The sequence below is a fragment of the Ooceraea biroi genome, chromosome 7 (genome assembly GCF_003672135.1).
Source record: "Ooceraea biroi isolate clonal line C1 chromosome 7, Obir_v5.4, whole genome shotgun sequence".
Taxonomy (NCBI): Eukaryota; Metazoa; Arthropoda; class Insecta; order Hymenoptera; family Formicidae; genus Ooceraea; species Ooceraea biroi.
The window spans coordinates 2,634,213-2,650,231 of record NC_039512.1 but is presented as its reverse complement, the minus strand read 5'-3'; the positions used below and the strand labels follow the sequence as shown (position 1 = coordinate 2,650,231).

Here is a 16,019-nt window from a genome sequence, read left to right as displayed (position 1 = left end):
ATGAAATTTGGAGGCAGGAGAATGCTCACCAATTTACAATAAGATGCCTCCAGGACGACCTCTACAGGCGATATATTCAAATAAAAAAATAATTTTTTTATCTTTAAACATGTACTAATAAATGCATCAAAGTTTTATAATGATCCGCTGTATAGTTTCTCCAAAAAAATTCGTAAAATTATACCTTATTTTCAACGTTCTAATAAAGCAGGCTCCCCCCTTAAGCTGTTCAGGCAAGAGAGAATCATAGGCATAGAATACATAGATACGACAAACGCGCGATGGCGCTACAAGCGAGGAAGCGTGGCGCCCGTGTACCACGGGACTCCCCGCCGGCGCGCCCTTCTCATAGCGATCTACGATCGAACGGTACGGCGCCACCACGGTGGTACGCATACTCGTGTGAGATTTCTTTGTGTGGACGTGGCGGGTTTATCTAAAAGGACATCGCAGTTTTCTTCGATGGGTGACCGAACCCATGAGACATCCCAAGACGAATATTAAACCCATACGAGCTGTACGCGATCTTCGAAGACGCCAGAAGGAGAGCCTCGCGACGACAAAAGGAGAATTGAGATACTTCGTCGATCGATCCTACGGATCGATGCCGCCATGTAGCGGACCGTTACAACAGATAAGTGAAGCGCTTCTGACTGAGCTTTATTTCGTCTCACGATCGTAGTTTCCATTCATCTCGTCGGCTCTGGTATTAATTCTAGCCGAGAGATCGATCTACAGACACGTCAGAAAGCACTATCTCTGGTGTAATATTCTTTTTTTTTTTCTTTTTTTTATCTCTATAAGCCGTTATTATGCTTATAAATTATCTCTTCTTATTGGAGTAGATTTGGATCGGGAGCTTGAATGGAGAATGGTCAGAATACTCGTGATTTAGCAACACCAACAATATCTTATATTTAATACCGAACTTGATACAGACAAAGGATGATTCGCTCGTTATGGATTCTCGCACTACCTATTCATTTGATTATCGATCTCAGACTGCCCGCTCCGACTTCCGCGACTAGCTCGTCTCAAGCGCTCGCTGACAACGCGCCCTCGCGTAAAGTATTTCGGCTACTTGGACAAAGGTATCCAGCAAGTGCTGCCTATTGTCGTGTGCGTGTGTCAACATGACGTACTTACAATCGTATTTCTTACACTGGCTTCTCCGTATACTACGGGGAAGCGGCCATCTTAGTCCTTTGTTCATTCGGATATAACGTAAAAGCGTTTCCGAAATACGTTGCGATTTATATACGCGTTACGATTCAGATATACAGAACTATTTCGAACTGTGTTCGCAAAGCTAATTACCTTGCTATTTGAATGCCCGATCGTGATATCCTTTATTTGGATTATTCATCAATTATGCCTTGTCGTTCAGTTTATTAACTTGACGTGATCACTTGTCTCGTTTGTTGTTATTGTACTAATGTACGACCCGATTCTTTGCGTTGTGTGTTGCGTTCAGACAACTTCATTATATAACGTATAAGTATTCTTCTCTCTCTGTCCGTCTGCAACGGACAAGATTCACGATTCATATTTTCAGTTCTTTCTCAATCTGCCTCTACGACGCAGACTCGTGACATTTTCTATACGTAGGACTTTCGAGTCACCGTTACAACGTGAACCTTTTCGCTCTTTGATTACCCTTTCGGTAAATGATTCGATATATGATTTATGCGATATATATATAACCGATTCGATATATGATATGTGTGATTTATATGGTTTCTATGATTTCTGTGATTCATATTCTATTGTGACTTTATTATATCTCTCTTTGTTTATTGTATTCAAGCTGCTAACCGCTTCTGCGAAACCGTTTATTACTTTGTGTTTGTATCTAGATAAAGTTACTATTACTTTTGGTTAACTGTTAATATTTCTTAGTGAATGATTATCTATTCTTTAGTTTTTTACGATGACAATTGGCTTACGCATTATTAAAATATATGATTAATTCATTCCTTTATTATTTGCGATTCTGTCTCAAATTACCTCTCCTACATTCTCTGAGATCAGGTTCCCGCGGGAGCTTGTACATAAGCCGGATATAAAAACGCCATGGGATTTTTCGCCGTGTCCCACTCATCGCGCCGGCGGAATGTAGTGTTTGTGATCCATTTTATGGCGGTGTCGACGTCACATTCATGAGGATGTATTCCTTATATCCGTTAAGCTAGAATTGGTAAGATTTACTGATTGGATGAGAAAGAAAGACGAAGATAAGAGAAAGGAACGTCCACTTGTGGGAAGAATAAGCGACATATCAAGCTATTCGCATCAAGTCGATCTCCGCCAACGATTGACCAATAACGTCATTTTCGCCCTTTAGCAAGGGAAATGACACGCGATGCGGACAGCATCAAAATTCCGTCAATGCGAAACGTCGTAACCGACGCAAGCGGTATTCCCACCGTTGGCATTCGACATATTAAGCCATACGTGTGAAACTTGCAGCTACACGGCAGTATCGTGGACCACGGGCTCGTGAATTATTCCAGGCTCGACGTGCACAAATACAGGGCAAGTCGGATGTTCTCGTTCTCGAGCGAGCAATTTGTACAGTCCCGATGCCGCCCCCGATGCTCACCACCCCCCAACACCCCGACGTTTATAAGACGCCTGGAATTTTCGCCGTGAGACCAATGTCTGTCACGACGACTTCGGCTGCATTTTATTACGCGATTACGCTCAGATCCTGGCAAATGTCCCGAACGAATGGATGTAAATCTCGCTGAGTTTCGTGGGAGACGCTCCATCAGCTTGTTTGAGTTGCAACACATTCCCTGCCGGCGAATCAACGGACACACCGCCGACAAATTGATATCAACGCGAAGAGTGCCGAGGGCTAGAGACAAGAAACACAGAAACGTCTGTTCTAGCAGGCGGAGACGCTAATTAAACATCATAATTGGCATACACGTGCACGCACACAGTCATGCATACAGTCAGTTTGTTTATTTATTCAGAATACATTCGATGTCTCTCCATCAGAAAATTATCTTTCTTAATTATCACAATTTTATGTAAAATTGTTATAGATACTAATATTAATCTAAAAATGTTACACAATCGATTTTCATCTCGCATATTAAAATGCATATATTAAATAATAAAACATCGAGGAATGCAATAAACAAAATGAAACGTTTGGTCCCACACAGCCGCTCGATTGCAACGCGCGCATTGCCTCTTCTTGCACGCTCGCGTAGAACTCGCGATTCCTCGTGATCATCTTCCAACACGCGCCGCTCTCGGGTCGCCCTGTGTATGTACACACAGAAGATACATATCTTTTATCTGGCGGATTGTAAATCGCGCCCGCGGCAAGTCCCGAATATTCATGCGGCGTCGCCGCGCGATTTGCATTCATCATATCCCGTTCGTCGCCCGCTCGCGAATTATTAAACGCGAAGCCTCCTCGGCATCTGCCGGGGATCGATAAGCGAATTCTCTCTCTCTCTCTCTCTCTCTCTGCGCTTACACGTCTCGGGAATTTCCCAGCCGCCATTCGACTATCCGTGCGTGCCCACGCATCCGTGCGAGATTCCATGAAGAATCCTCCAAAAGAGAGAGGGAGAGAAGGAGAAACGGAGAAAGGACAGTTTTATCGTCCGCGAGGAATTGCGTCGCTAATCCAATTCAGGAAAAATTTTACGACGTCGTTTCCCCGGCGAGCGTTAGCATCTCGAACCAGTATGAACGTAACGCGCGATTTTCACCGAGTGAAATGTAAATTATTCCGGCCTGTTATATATTAGATGCTATTATATACAGCTTACGCTGGTTGTTTACCAGTTTCGTTCTCCAGTAGATTAAAACGCGGGATATATTAATTATCGATGACCGCATTTCAAGTGTACAATTACAGACGCATCAAACAGCAATTAGTCCGACAATAGGCCGGTAATTATTGAAACAGCGCGTGAACCGACGTCATCATCGATAATAAGTTTAACTTATTACCAAAACGGTGTCAATCAATTTCTCCCCGCAAAAGTGGCGTTTGTCGAATCGAAACTCGACTCGCGGAAATGCAAGTAAAATAAGCATTCGATCTTGCAAAGCCGCGGTAGCTTTCGATCAAAGCGAAGAGACACAAGGCAAGACTGAAGCGAGAGGTAGGTAGCATCGTCTCTTTTCCCGCCTCTTCGCTCTCGCCGAGAGCGCGCAAGGCGCACAATCTCCAGTCTTCGTGTCTTGATAGAATTCACCATTTGTCATCGCGCACGTCGAGAGGCAGGAACAAAAGGGCGATCGCCAAGGAACAAAGGGAGGCGGAAGCGACGTACCGAGATCGCCTCGAGAGCGGAAACCAGCCAAGACGCAACGAAAGCGGAAGCAATGCTCGGCGCGCGCGTGTCTCTTGAGTGAAATATGAAGAGAGAGGATTTACGCGCGACAGGCTGTCACTCGCGTTTGTCCGATTTGTGTGCCGGCATACCGGCGCACCGCACTCTTTTAAGGAATTACACGCGCCGTTTGCCGTTTCTCTCTAATGTGGCGAGCGCGTTTTCGTCTGACCGATTGAAGCGTAGTGGCCTGTTCACGTAGAGCCGGAATCAATCCGATCGATGATTTGTTCGCGGTTTGTGTAATTCGAGGCAAGTAGGTTGGTTGACGGTTTGCGATGCGAACCGAGCAAACTCGGTTCTGTGTAATCCCGACCGCCGCCCGCGATATCCAGATCAACACGTTGGTCCACGGATTTCAACGGATTTGTGTGAGGATTCTTCTTTGCCCGCCAATCGTCAAGAAACTGAGACGTTGATTTGCGTTTTGTGATCCCGTCACAGCGTCGAAATGGATCCAATCGCTCCCGAATCAGTTTTACGATTTTATCCTGTTTCGGTTTTGTTTCTTCTTAAATCCGAATCTCGTGATGTCTCGGAAACCTATTTGACCCGCATTAAAATAATATCATGAATAAAAAGCCGAATAAAAATAAATCTTGAGAATCTAAATCGCGAGAGTCATCTCTGCATCTTGAATTATTATCTTCCTTTCTGAAATATCTGAAATAATGTGACACGTTTTAAGGACGTTTCCGGAATCAACGTGATTAGATATTAATAATTAACTCTAATTTATTATTCACTCTCTGTCTCTATAATTTTATCTTTTATAAGAAAGATATAAATGTGTGCAGGTAAAACTCTGTACTTCGCGAAGAATTAAAAATTGGATATTTGCGAGGCACCTGTGGCGCTTAACGGATGATGTAAATTCGATCGTTCGCGATATACACAAACACGCGACTTCGAGAGTGAGTTTTGTTAAAAATCATCCCCGCCCGAACATCGCATCGATGTTACATGAAAGTTACGTTACAGCCCGATGTCATCATTGATGCGAGCAACATGCAGCCCTTGGGCGAGACAGATTAACATTGTCGATACGTTGTCGGTGTCAATCAACCCCCGTGACATGGGAACGCATTTGTCGTACATCTGCTAGCTGGGGTGGTGTTGGGCGGCCAACGATATGTACGAGCGGCTCCTACGGGTCTGCGCACTTCGCGATATTAGGTACAAAATTAGATTTGTGTCTATCTAAAAGAAAAATATAATAGAAGAAAAACACCAAAAAGCTGTGCTCGTATATCAGTCTGTTTTACATGCATATAATCGATATCATTAATAAAAACCTATCGGTTTTATTTTACAACGTTATAATAATTCTATATTAATGCAGATGTCCATTTTTGTTACATTAATTTGATTAATTATAATATCACTGATTTGTAGACTTTTGATGCCTTAGAGCACCGAGATTATCAATGTCCAGTATATGTTATTGGCACATATTGCGTTGCGCGATCGATATCGATTAGCAATCGCTCTCGAAATTGGACACTGATACGTGTCAAGTTTCGTAACCAAGGGTACTCCATATTTCAATGGCTCGCGCACTTGAATGAATGTTTGACAAGTGAATTAAATCAAAACCAGAGCGATACGCGTCGGACAGTCCCTGCACCGGCTGCAACTGCAGCCGCAGTGATACGTATCAACCGTAATTCCGACAGAGAGTGCGTGTAAACCCTACAGACGCGATGGGACTAAAGGAACCGCAAGCGGTCTCGTTAGAAAGCTCTTCACTTCCATTATTCTCCTCATACGCCTTTTGTTCGCCCTTCCGCGCCCGGCGGTCCTCTCCCTTAACTCGCCTTTGAGCTAATAATGACGAACATGATCCACATTAAGCAGCCCGCTACTTCGAGCACGGCGTAGTCGAGCACGCTGCGGATAAGCTTCCCCACGTGAATACTCTCATCCCTGAAGGAAGACGAGGATACCGTTAAAAGTCGCCGGTTCCGTGCAGAACAGTGGCCGCTTGAATAATTTGTCCAATTTGTACCAGAGCGCGTCTCTTCTGCGGTTCTTGTATTTCGGTATTACTCTCTTACGCTCGCGAGTATCAATAATTACTCGAATTGCAGAAATTCAAGAAAAAGAGAGGATATTTCATTGAAAATTCTGAGATGAAGATAATAAAGACTGTTATGAACTGTTATGGACTGTTATTGGTATAATGTATTATTATCATACTAATACACCTACTAATTACTGAAATCTAGATATTGCATCTGGAAGCATTGTGAAATATGTCAACCTAACTCTGTATGTGAAATCTTTGAGGATATTCAATTGTAGAACATAGATAGCTGCGAGTCGTTTTTTCATTGATTTCCTATCGATGTCATTATCTTGCCAGAGTTAAGCAGCTTATGGAAGGATCAAGACGATGCAGGTTTATAGGTAAACGCGGTTTGTAGATCATACGATTGAGATTAACTGTTTAGGTCGATGGCTATGTTAAGGAATAAAACAGGTCATATTATGGAGATGACATAAAATACACGATAAGACATGTACATGTATTCACAAACATAATAAAGATATAGTTTTAAACTATATATATGTTATTTATCAATATTATTTATGTCAAATCTAATCTCGAACACAGAAATAACAAAAGATGAAAACTGATATACGTTCGACATCGCATTTCGATTTTGCGTTAGTAGCTAAATTTACATACCATACATACGAGTACGAGTTTTTTTTATCTGCGATATGACACGACAAAATTCCGATCGAGACGAAAAGAAGAATAAAGAATATAAAAGTCAGCAGTTAGCGATCGCCACGAAGTGGGAGCGGATGAATTGATTAGTCCGTCCGGGACGATGCTTGATCGATTATCGAAATAATGAAGGCCAGTTCCTGTGACGTGAAGAGTCCATTGCGGCGCATACAGCGCCGAGAAAGCCACGGCAGCTTTTAATACGCTTGCATGCGCTTTTTTCTGTTGCAGGGACCAGCCTCGTGAATGAACGCGAGATGGACGTTTGAATCGAAGCCGTCATGGCCCCGTTTCTATTGATCCTGCTGCTACTGGCATCGTTGCACAACCTGATACACCCGATAGGTAAGTGAGGCTCTTCTTCAATGTCCATTCACCGGAAAATGCAACGACGATGTCGACAGAAAAAGGGGGTGGCGCGCCCGATGGCCGCCTCGGGCAATTGAAATCTCTCGCTTTCACGGGCTCGCCTTTAGAAATCTCGCGAAATCTGGTCGACTTGAGTCGATAATTAATTGACACGTTAAACAAATTTCTCATAGCGTAATTAACGACCATCCCCCGTTTGCACCGGCTCGAGCCGCTACTGGGCTCGAGCAAGCGAGATACGGCCGATACTATATTCATAAAACTTACTAAAGCGTGCTAAACTTAATACGCTCTGCATTTAGTCTCGCAAGTTGACGTCGTGCAAATTTTTGTTTGATGATATTCGAGATTTGCGAGCTTGCTCCATCAGGTAGCAATAACAGGTGGAGGAGGGAGAGGTGGAATAATGTAATATATCGAATATAAATTATTATTATATATTCTGTTTTTTTAATGTAGAATTTATGTACTTTACATCATTTATCGCAATAATAAAGGAGAATTTTAAAGAATCATGAAATTGCCGATATGTTAATCAGTCTTCATAAATGATCATTTTAATTTATTAATACGCGATACGAGCATATTTTTAGTATTTGTTAACAGTTGAAGAACAGTTAACTAAAGGATCCTTTTGCACAGATAATCGAGTACCGCTCACGTATGCAATATCAGCGGAGATAATAATGAATGTGAACGACATTAAACGATCGCTGATAATTATAATTGATATGCTTCCGATAGAGAACTTGAACAAGATCCCCGTATTCCTATGGAAACCGAACGGAATTCCGGGTTGTTTCTCTACGATTTATAGTTCTCCGCGCTAATGAGTCCTTCTTTCTCTCCTCCGCTCTCCCTTTCTCATTCACATGATAAGAAACATTCTAGTAATATCTGACTCAATATCTGAACCAGGAGTCAAAGAGGAGAAACAGAGGAGGAAATTAAACGGAGAACCTAAAATTAATAGAGAAAGAGAGAGAGAGAGACATATCATTTTCTTACCCTCTTGTTCCTTCTAAATAACTACACAAAAGTAGATTAACAAAATTTAACGTAATTAAGAATATCGAGTGAAATAATAATTAAGCAAGAATTATGTAAACTCTCTCATTTTTTTATTTAATTCTTAACACCTTTTTCACGTCTTCTTATATTTAAACGTTCCGTAGAACGTTTCAACTGGGCACAAAGGTAGCTTCCCGCCCCTTTTATTGGTCCGGCAAGAAATTCTCCTATACGCGCCGTATCAGGTGTCCGGTACAAATCGATCCCCGATACTACACGAGGGGGCTTTAGGTGGTGTGTGTGCACACGCGCGCGCGCACGTTGCTACCACTCGAGATCCCAACAGGATATAGCTCTGGACCTGGTCCTTACCATGATAATACACGGTACCGCAAGGTTAGCCCGGGAGAAATACGAGTGGAGCTAACGCAACTTATTGCATCCGCAGATGTGATCCGTGCACGGGAGTAGACAAGGGGCAGGGGAAGGCACGGGGAAGACCGCGATGCGGCGAAACTGCAAAATTCCGGCATAACGTGCGCCTCATTTCAGACGTCGACATCTAAATCGCCACACTACACGTATGCTATTCTCGGAAACGTGCATTCTTTAGTGGGTCGTAGCCCTCGTGGTCGTTTATGGGGGCCGTGCTGTGTCCCGTTACAATCTCGCGTTACGCACCTGCAGCTTCTGGTTGTAATGGCATATATACGTGCATAGTTCATGTAAACTGATGTCTCATTGATAATAGAAAAAAATTATTTTCACGATTACTTTAGTTGAATATTTATTGAATATTTATTTAGTTATATTATGTTGTTATTTAGTTCATATAATTTAGTGGAATATTATATAATTGATTAGTGAAGATAAATTTCATAAAATATCTCGAGCGTTTTTTTAATGCAGCGTTAATTTACTTTAAGCAATCTATTAATAATCATCAGTTTATCATTTTCCAGTTAATAATTGACGAGTTCATTATGATTTACACATAATTTAGTCTTAATTATTCCTACTGGACATTTACTACCCCCATGTGTGATTACTGATTACTCAATAATTGTTACTGAATAATTGTTAATCAATAATTAATCAATGATTAATTACTAATTCAGTTTTGCTCAGTAATCATGTAATAGTAATATTTAATCACATGTTTGCCAATGTTGAATAATTTGCAATTTCGGATATACCTTCATCATAAGTTTCATGCATAAGTCCGTTGATTCTTCAGCGACAACGTTCATCTTCGCAAATTGCCCACTTATCTGCAAACTTTTCAAGTCCCTTAAAAAAGTTCACTTCCGAAGCGATCCACTCGAAACATCCATAAAATGTGGCGCCGATATTTGCATATAACGTATAGATAGGTAATACCAAAATATTATAACTACTATACAAACTAAATTTCCTAGACTCATCAAAATCAAATACGTTATAAATATAGAAAATAAAAATGGATTAATATCTTGAAATATTTATGAAATTTTTCATATATCACGCGATATCGTCAACGTTAATGTTAGCGCAATACAATTCCATTTTTCAAAAAAAATTCGCTTTTAAAAAAACATGTCCAATTTAAAAAAGGATAATGCATTGGCATTTGCAATATTTAATCTTTCATCGTCATTCTCCCGAGTGCAGAATATTCGCAAAGTTTTGTTTTGATTAAAGTATTCTAATTTGTGACATGCACGAGCAAACAATGATACAGTTCGCACGTCGATAGATTCTCGCAAATATTAAGTATATTAACATCCCTGGTAGAAATTTCGTGCGTACAATATTCTACGCTTATCATTTCATGAATGGATATCGAACCGATCTCATATATTACTAAGGTTACGGATAGTTTGCACATACATATTCTCTTTCTTTAGTTCAATTTGGTTTTTCTTGTAAATAGACTCAATTGACTGCAAAGTTTTTTTAATTTTACATTTCATTTTATTACGAAATTCGAATTTTGTTGAAGTCTAATAATGAAGACTGTTAAAAGTTTGCGCAGCATTAAAATTTTTCACATATTCTGGTGCTTGCATCATTAAAATATTACTTCTCTCTAATTAAGAAGTGTCTACTCTTGGAAAGAGAAAGAGAAAGAAAGGATAGCACTTTTCTTGATTGGATACATAAATTCTATTTGTAAAAGAGAGAGGGCAAGCATTATGTAGAGCGTACTAGAGTGCATAACCACACTCATTCATATTTCAACAGAGATTAAGCACGCGATAAATCATGGAATATGCATTTAGAGTGGTGAATCTTTTATTTCCCTAAATGTTAATCGCCCAATTATACAATGATGACTAAATAATGAACTCTTCGCTATCTAGTTATTATCTCTCGATGTCTTCATAATTTATTATCCACGTGTGCACTAAATTATTTTCGAACTATCAAAAACAATCTCGAAATTTCAAGTTTCCAATTTCAGCTGATTACAGTTTACATATTTTTACTATCAATTAGTAATAAATGTATGTGATTATATCAAAAATCCTTGCTATACTTGCATATATCAGTATGTGCGTTTATACACGTATACATTCATACGTATATTTCACGCATACATCGATACGAAAACTAAATGTTTGCACATGTCAGCGTTTAGATAAAAAAGAATATTAGATTGAAATATCTAAAAATTAAATAATATCGGTATTGATTGCATTCGTGTTCAAATGACAATTCACGTGCTCCACAAGTCGAACAGACATGCGATCTGTTCGTAAACCGTAGTAACGTCCGCGAATTTAATACTCCGCTAATTGCGGAGATATTGTAAGAGAGCCGGGGAATTGGAGGAAACGATATCGGATCCCGCCATCAGAACGTTTTAATCGTGGCCCAATTTAAAATGGCATCACAGCGTTTTGATTGCATCGATATCGTGCGTTGCAACCTTTCGACGCATCTATCTGATGCAGAAATATTAGTTTCCAATACTGTGTTAGACAATGATTGCTTTTATCGCCGTGATGAAACTCTACTCGTCAGTACGCTTCAAAATGATCAACATTACGCACACGTTTTATGTTTATAATCATGTAAAGTGCATGGAAATTTTTGCGAGGTCGGAAAATAGGAAGAGAAAATATATCAATTTTTTCGGATAAATATGATCGTATTTTTTATTCGTGCTTTTAATCCTACCGATTCAACTTGCATTTTACACTTGACTCTCTAGTTTATTAATTAAATTACTACACCGTTATTGCGCAGCTTATCATAAAGAAGCCAACGTTAATACTGGGTTAGTCAAAAACTTCGGTTTAAGTTTTACGTAAAATTTTAGTTGATTGCATTCAATAAAAAGAAATTATTCGTCAATCAAATAATGATTAGACATTATCAACATTGCTTGTATTACACGTAAATCGATTTGCAAAATTGGAAAACGAATTGAACTTTTTGACTGACCCAATAGATACATATAACATGTTAACTACAACAAAAATTCTCTGTTTACGCAATATTGAGCCCGTATGGATACCACCATCGTATTTCAGCATTTGCGTCGGTTAACGAACAATAGTCGAAAAAAATCCGGCCGATTCGCTGTAGCCACTAAATATTTGGTAAGCGCAAACTATACGATGGCCCATGCAAAATTTTTTCGCGCACAACTGCTGACGGCACTTCGAGTACAGGAACACTGAACAGAATGTAGATTGATGTCGCGTGGTGTTCGTTGCACATCACTTCATATTTAAGCATCAGTCGAAGTTACGATTACAGATTTAGAGAATACGTGTGTTCTGATGAAAGCTCACTCCGATAAATCCGTTTAATTGTATTCGTCGAGTCGGTTAAAACGTTCGATCTAGCAAAACAGAGCTCGAAAACGCAAGCACGCACGCGAGCGTGTTACCACCCCGAATAACAACTCGTTATTGAAAATTTATCGGATGGAATTGCAATATTACGTTTATGGCGTTGTTTCCGTTTTGAATATCTTCGTAATACCACGCGCGCAATTTCGTGTTTTATAATACTACAAATTTTCCAAGTATTATAAAAATATTTTACATACGGATAACTAACATCTTTACACATATATACATGTATACATATATACACACGTAAAATACTGTTACATTATATAACAAAATGTATCGTGTGGAATTGTTACGTTGCGGCGTTGTTTAAAATGTTTTCGTAATACTTTAATATTTTATAATACCAGAAAAATGTTTATAATTTTAAATTTTTTATATATTATAAAAAGTCTATATGTATATGCATTATATACAGGATGTCCCAAACCTACCGTATAAGCCGTTAAAGATTGCCTTTTGCCATTCTGCTATAAAATTAATATACGAGAAGCTATGTTGCGCTGTTAGCTATGTACGTGCTTAGTTTAATATATTGCCATCTAAACGTGACCTGGATTACTATAAGTTAATATAAGTTATATTTAATCTTGTTTATTATCTTTATAATTATATTTATTACCTCTGTATGAATGCATATGAATAATAAAAAAATAGTTAATTTGTATTTCCACAAAATTTCAGTATTTTTATACGTATTAATGTTTATTGTTTGTGCAAAAGTTGACATCATAAAACATATATACTTTTAATTTTCATATAAGTATTAGAAGCGGTCTTGTAAAATGTATTACATTAAATATTGCATGTTTATATTTTATCCCTCGCGATATAACGAATTTTGGTATATCATTTTATTTATAAGTTATTTATAATTTGCGTACCTAATATGCTTATTTTCATTTAAAGCATCCATTTATAAATACAAATTAATGCATCTAATACATAAATGTTTACAACAAAAAACTAATTGGAACATGAAGGCTACATATAGAGGCTAGATATAGAATCCTACTAAACCCACGTTCTGACGCTAGATGGCTTATACTGGAAGTATTCTCTCGTAAGTAAAGTAGCATGTTCTTGCTATTTCTTCGGTATAATTCTTAATCTTTTACTTATTTATTATTATTTAGTTTATTATAGCTTTAGTTAGTGTTAGTATTTATTATGTATTAATTTTATTATTATTCTTTTATTTTATGTGTTTACCTATGTAATTTTTGGAGCGTTTTAAAACGTGGGACTCCGGGAGGGAGGGGTAAGTCATAAAAAATATAAATTCTGTTATAATATAGGTTTAATCAGAGATGCCAGATTCTGTGCACGGTAGGCGATAGCATATGAAGGGAATGGTCTCGTGACAAGCTACGCTACGTATCATATCAGTGTGCGTTCGAGACGTTGGGCAATTTCGAGCAATAGGAAACAAACATAATAAAGAGTTTCTCACTCTCGCTCGAGTGACTTCGCATCATTGGCGATACGCCGCTCAAATCTGAATACACACGTAACCAGTACTTCATTTTTGTTTTGATTTATTCTGATATGTGTACATATATACATATACATATACATTTATATATGTACATGCATAATATACAATATCATAAAAGACAAGAGAAAAATTTCATATCATTTTACGTAGCGCATTAAAATTTCAGAAAAAATGTGTGTATACATATATCTTTTTCCAGTTTCATTAAATTTGCACGTAGCAAATGCCATTTCTCAAATTAACCATTTATCTGATATATACAGTTACATTGCATACTGAACGTCAGTCTAAACGTTTACGATCGAGCGCAAAAGAGGACAGTTTCGAAATATCTGAAGTTACATGCTAAATTACATGTTACGTTGCACACAAGTACACGTTAAAAATTGTCCCGGCTAAGTAGACAAGTACGTTGATAGCTCTCGTACGCGCGCAACGAGACCTTTGAACGACGGTGGTCAAAGCCCTTTCGCTATCGATCGCTCTATCGTGAATAGCAGTAGTAGTTAGACTTCAGTTGCTAAAGTTGATCAATCGGCCAATCGTCACGACCGCACGTGGCTCTCGCGTTGCAATGTATTAATGCTACATACGCGTAAAACCGTCTGTAATACGTAACGTTTAAGGGGGGAGCCTGCTTTAGAACGCTGAAAATAAGGTATATTTTACGAATTGTTTTTGGAGAAACTATACAGCGGATCATTATAAAACTTTTATGCATTTATTAGTACATGTTTAAAGATAAAAAAATTATTTTTTGATTTGAATATATCGCTTGTAGAGGTCGTCCTGGAGAAATCTTAGTGCAGCCGCGTCGCCGGCATTGCAAATTGGTGAGCATTCTCCTGCCTCCAAATTTCGTCTAAACTGAAAAATTGAAATATCTTCTCGTTATTTATGAATTCCCATCGTCGATGAACCAAAGAGAGAAGAAAAAAGTTGAAAAGTGCCAAAATGGTGGAGCTTAGAACACAAAAGTACGATTTTTAGGCAAAGTTTTTGAACTTTTTCATGCAAAAATAATTGTTTAACTTAATGTTTTTATGAATATTAAAGGTTCATCGACGATGGGAATTCATAAATAACAAGAAAATATTTCAATTTTTCAGTTTGGATGAAATTTGGAGGCAGGAGAATGCTCACGAATTTACAATGCCGGCTGCACTAAGATGCCTCCAGGACGACCTCTACAGGCGATATATTCAAATAAAAAAATAATTTTTTTTATCTTTAAACATGTACTAATAAATGCATCAAAGTTTTATAATGATCCGCTGTATAGTTTCTCCAAAAAAATTCGTAAAATTATACCTTATTTTCAACGTTCTAAAGCAGGCTCCCCCCTTAACAGTCCGCCCGGCGATTAGATAATCCCTCGTTGCAAAGCGGTTTCCTCATCGCGACATTCGTGAATTGCGCGCGATCGCGATCGCTTGAGAATGCAACGCACAACGGAGGAGGCGCGAGCGCGGGTATCAGCGACGTTTACGCTTGGGTCGTTCGCTGACCGGAAGTAGCGAGGAGTCGAGGATCGATCCTCTATAAATACCATGGTAGATCACGATAGTAGCTATCACAATACCAATAAATATGCCCGCTTTGCACTTTGTGCGAGAATCGTACGCAAATCGGACAAGTAACCCCGATTGTTCGCAAGCCGTGCTGCGTGTGTGCGTGCACGCGGACGATCGTGATTAAAGCGCGAGCGTTCTGATGATTAATCCCCCGATACGAAATCGCGTGGCGGAATCTTGACGCGCGATGTAACCGAGCGGCCCCCATCATCTCCACCCCTCACGTGTACCTGGCCTCTCCATCTTTGCCCCTTTCCTCCTCCTCTCCCACCCTCGCAACGACTCCCTAAATACCGTATTCGAAATGCAACCCCCGGCGTCGGTTGTAACTGGGTCGCCGGCAATTACGCTAGTTATTCGCTCCGCTATGCGGAGATAGGGGACGAGGAAGGGGGCGGGGACTATTGCGGCAAGCTCGGAATTTAAGATTCGCCGCGCCGCACGCGTGCGAGACGCAAGCGAATTGTCTCCGCCTCTCCACCGTCGTGTCTGTCCTCCGCTAGTTCTATGATTAAGATTGCTCTTTTTATTGTTGTTCTTTTAAATTCTAGGCTTCCACATAATAATATTGCAACTCTTTTTCTCGTTTCAATACTGTTCCTATTTTTGTAAGAATATCAT

At 39.4% G+C, this 16,019-nt stretch overlaps 1 protein-coding gene across 1 annotated transcript in view; it reads left to right on the top strand.

Moving 5' to 3' along the window:
- Positions 1 to 16,019, top strand: part of LOC105277614 (tyrosine-protein kinase-like otk) — a 94,617-nt gene that overhangs the window by 37,496 nt on the left and 41,102 nt on the right. Inside the window, exon 2 of the mRNA XM_011336088.3 lies at positions 7,333 to 7,446. Coding sequence (XP_011334390.1) covers positions 7,383 to 7,446 — 64 coding nt within the window. The 5' untranslated portion in view covers positions 7,333 to 7,382. The remainder of the gene's footprint in view (positions 1 to 7,332; positions 7,447 to 16,019) is intronic.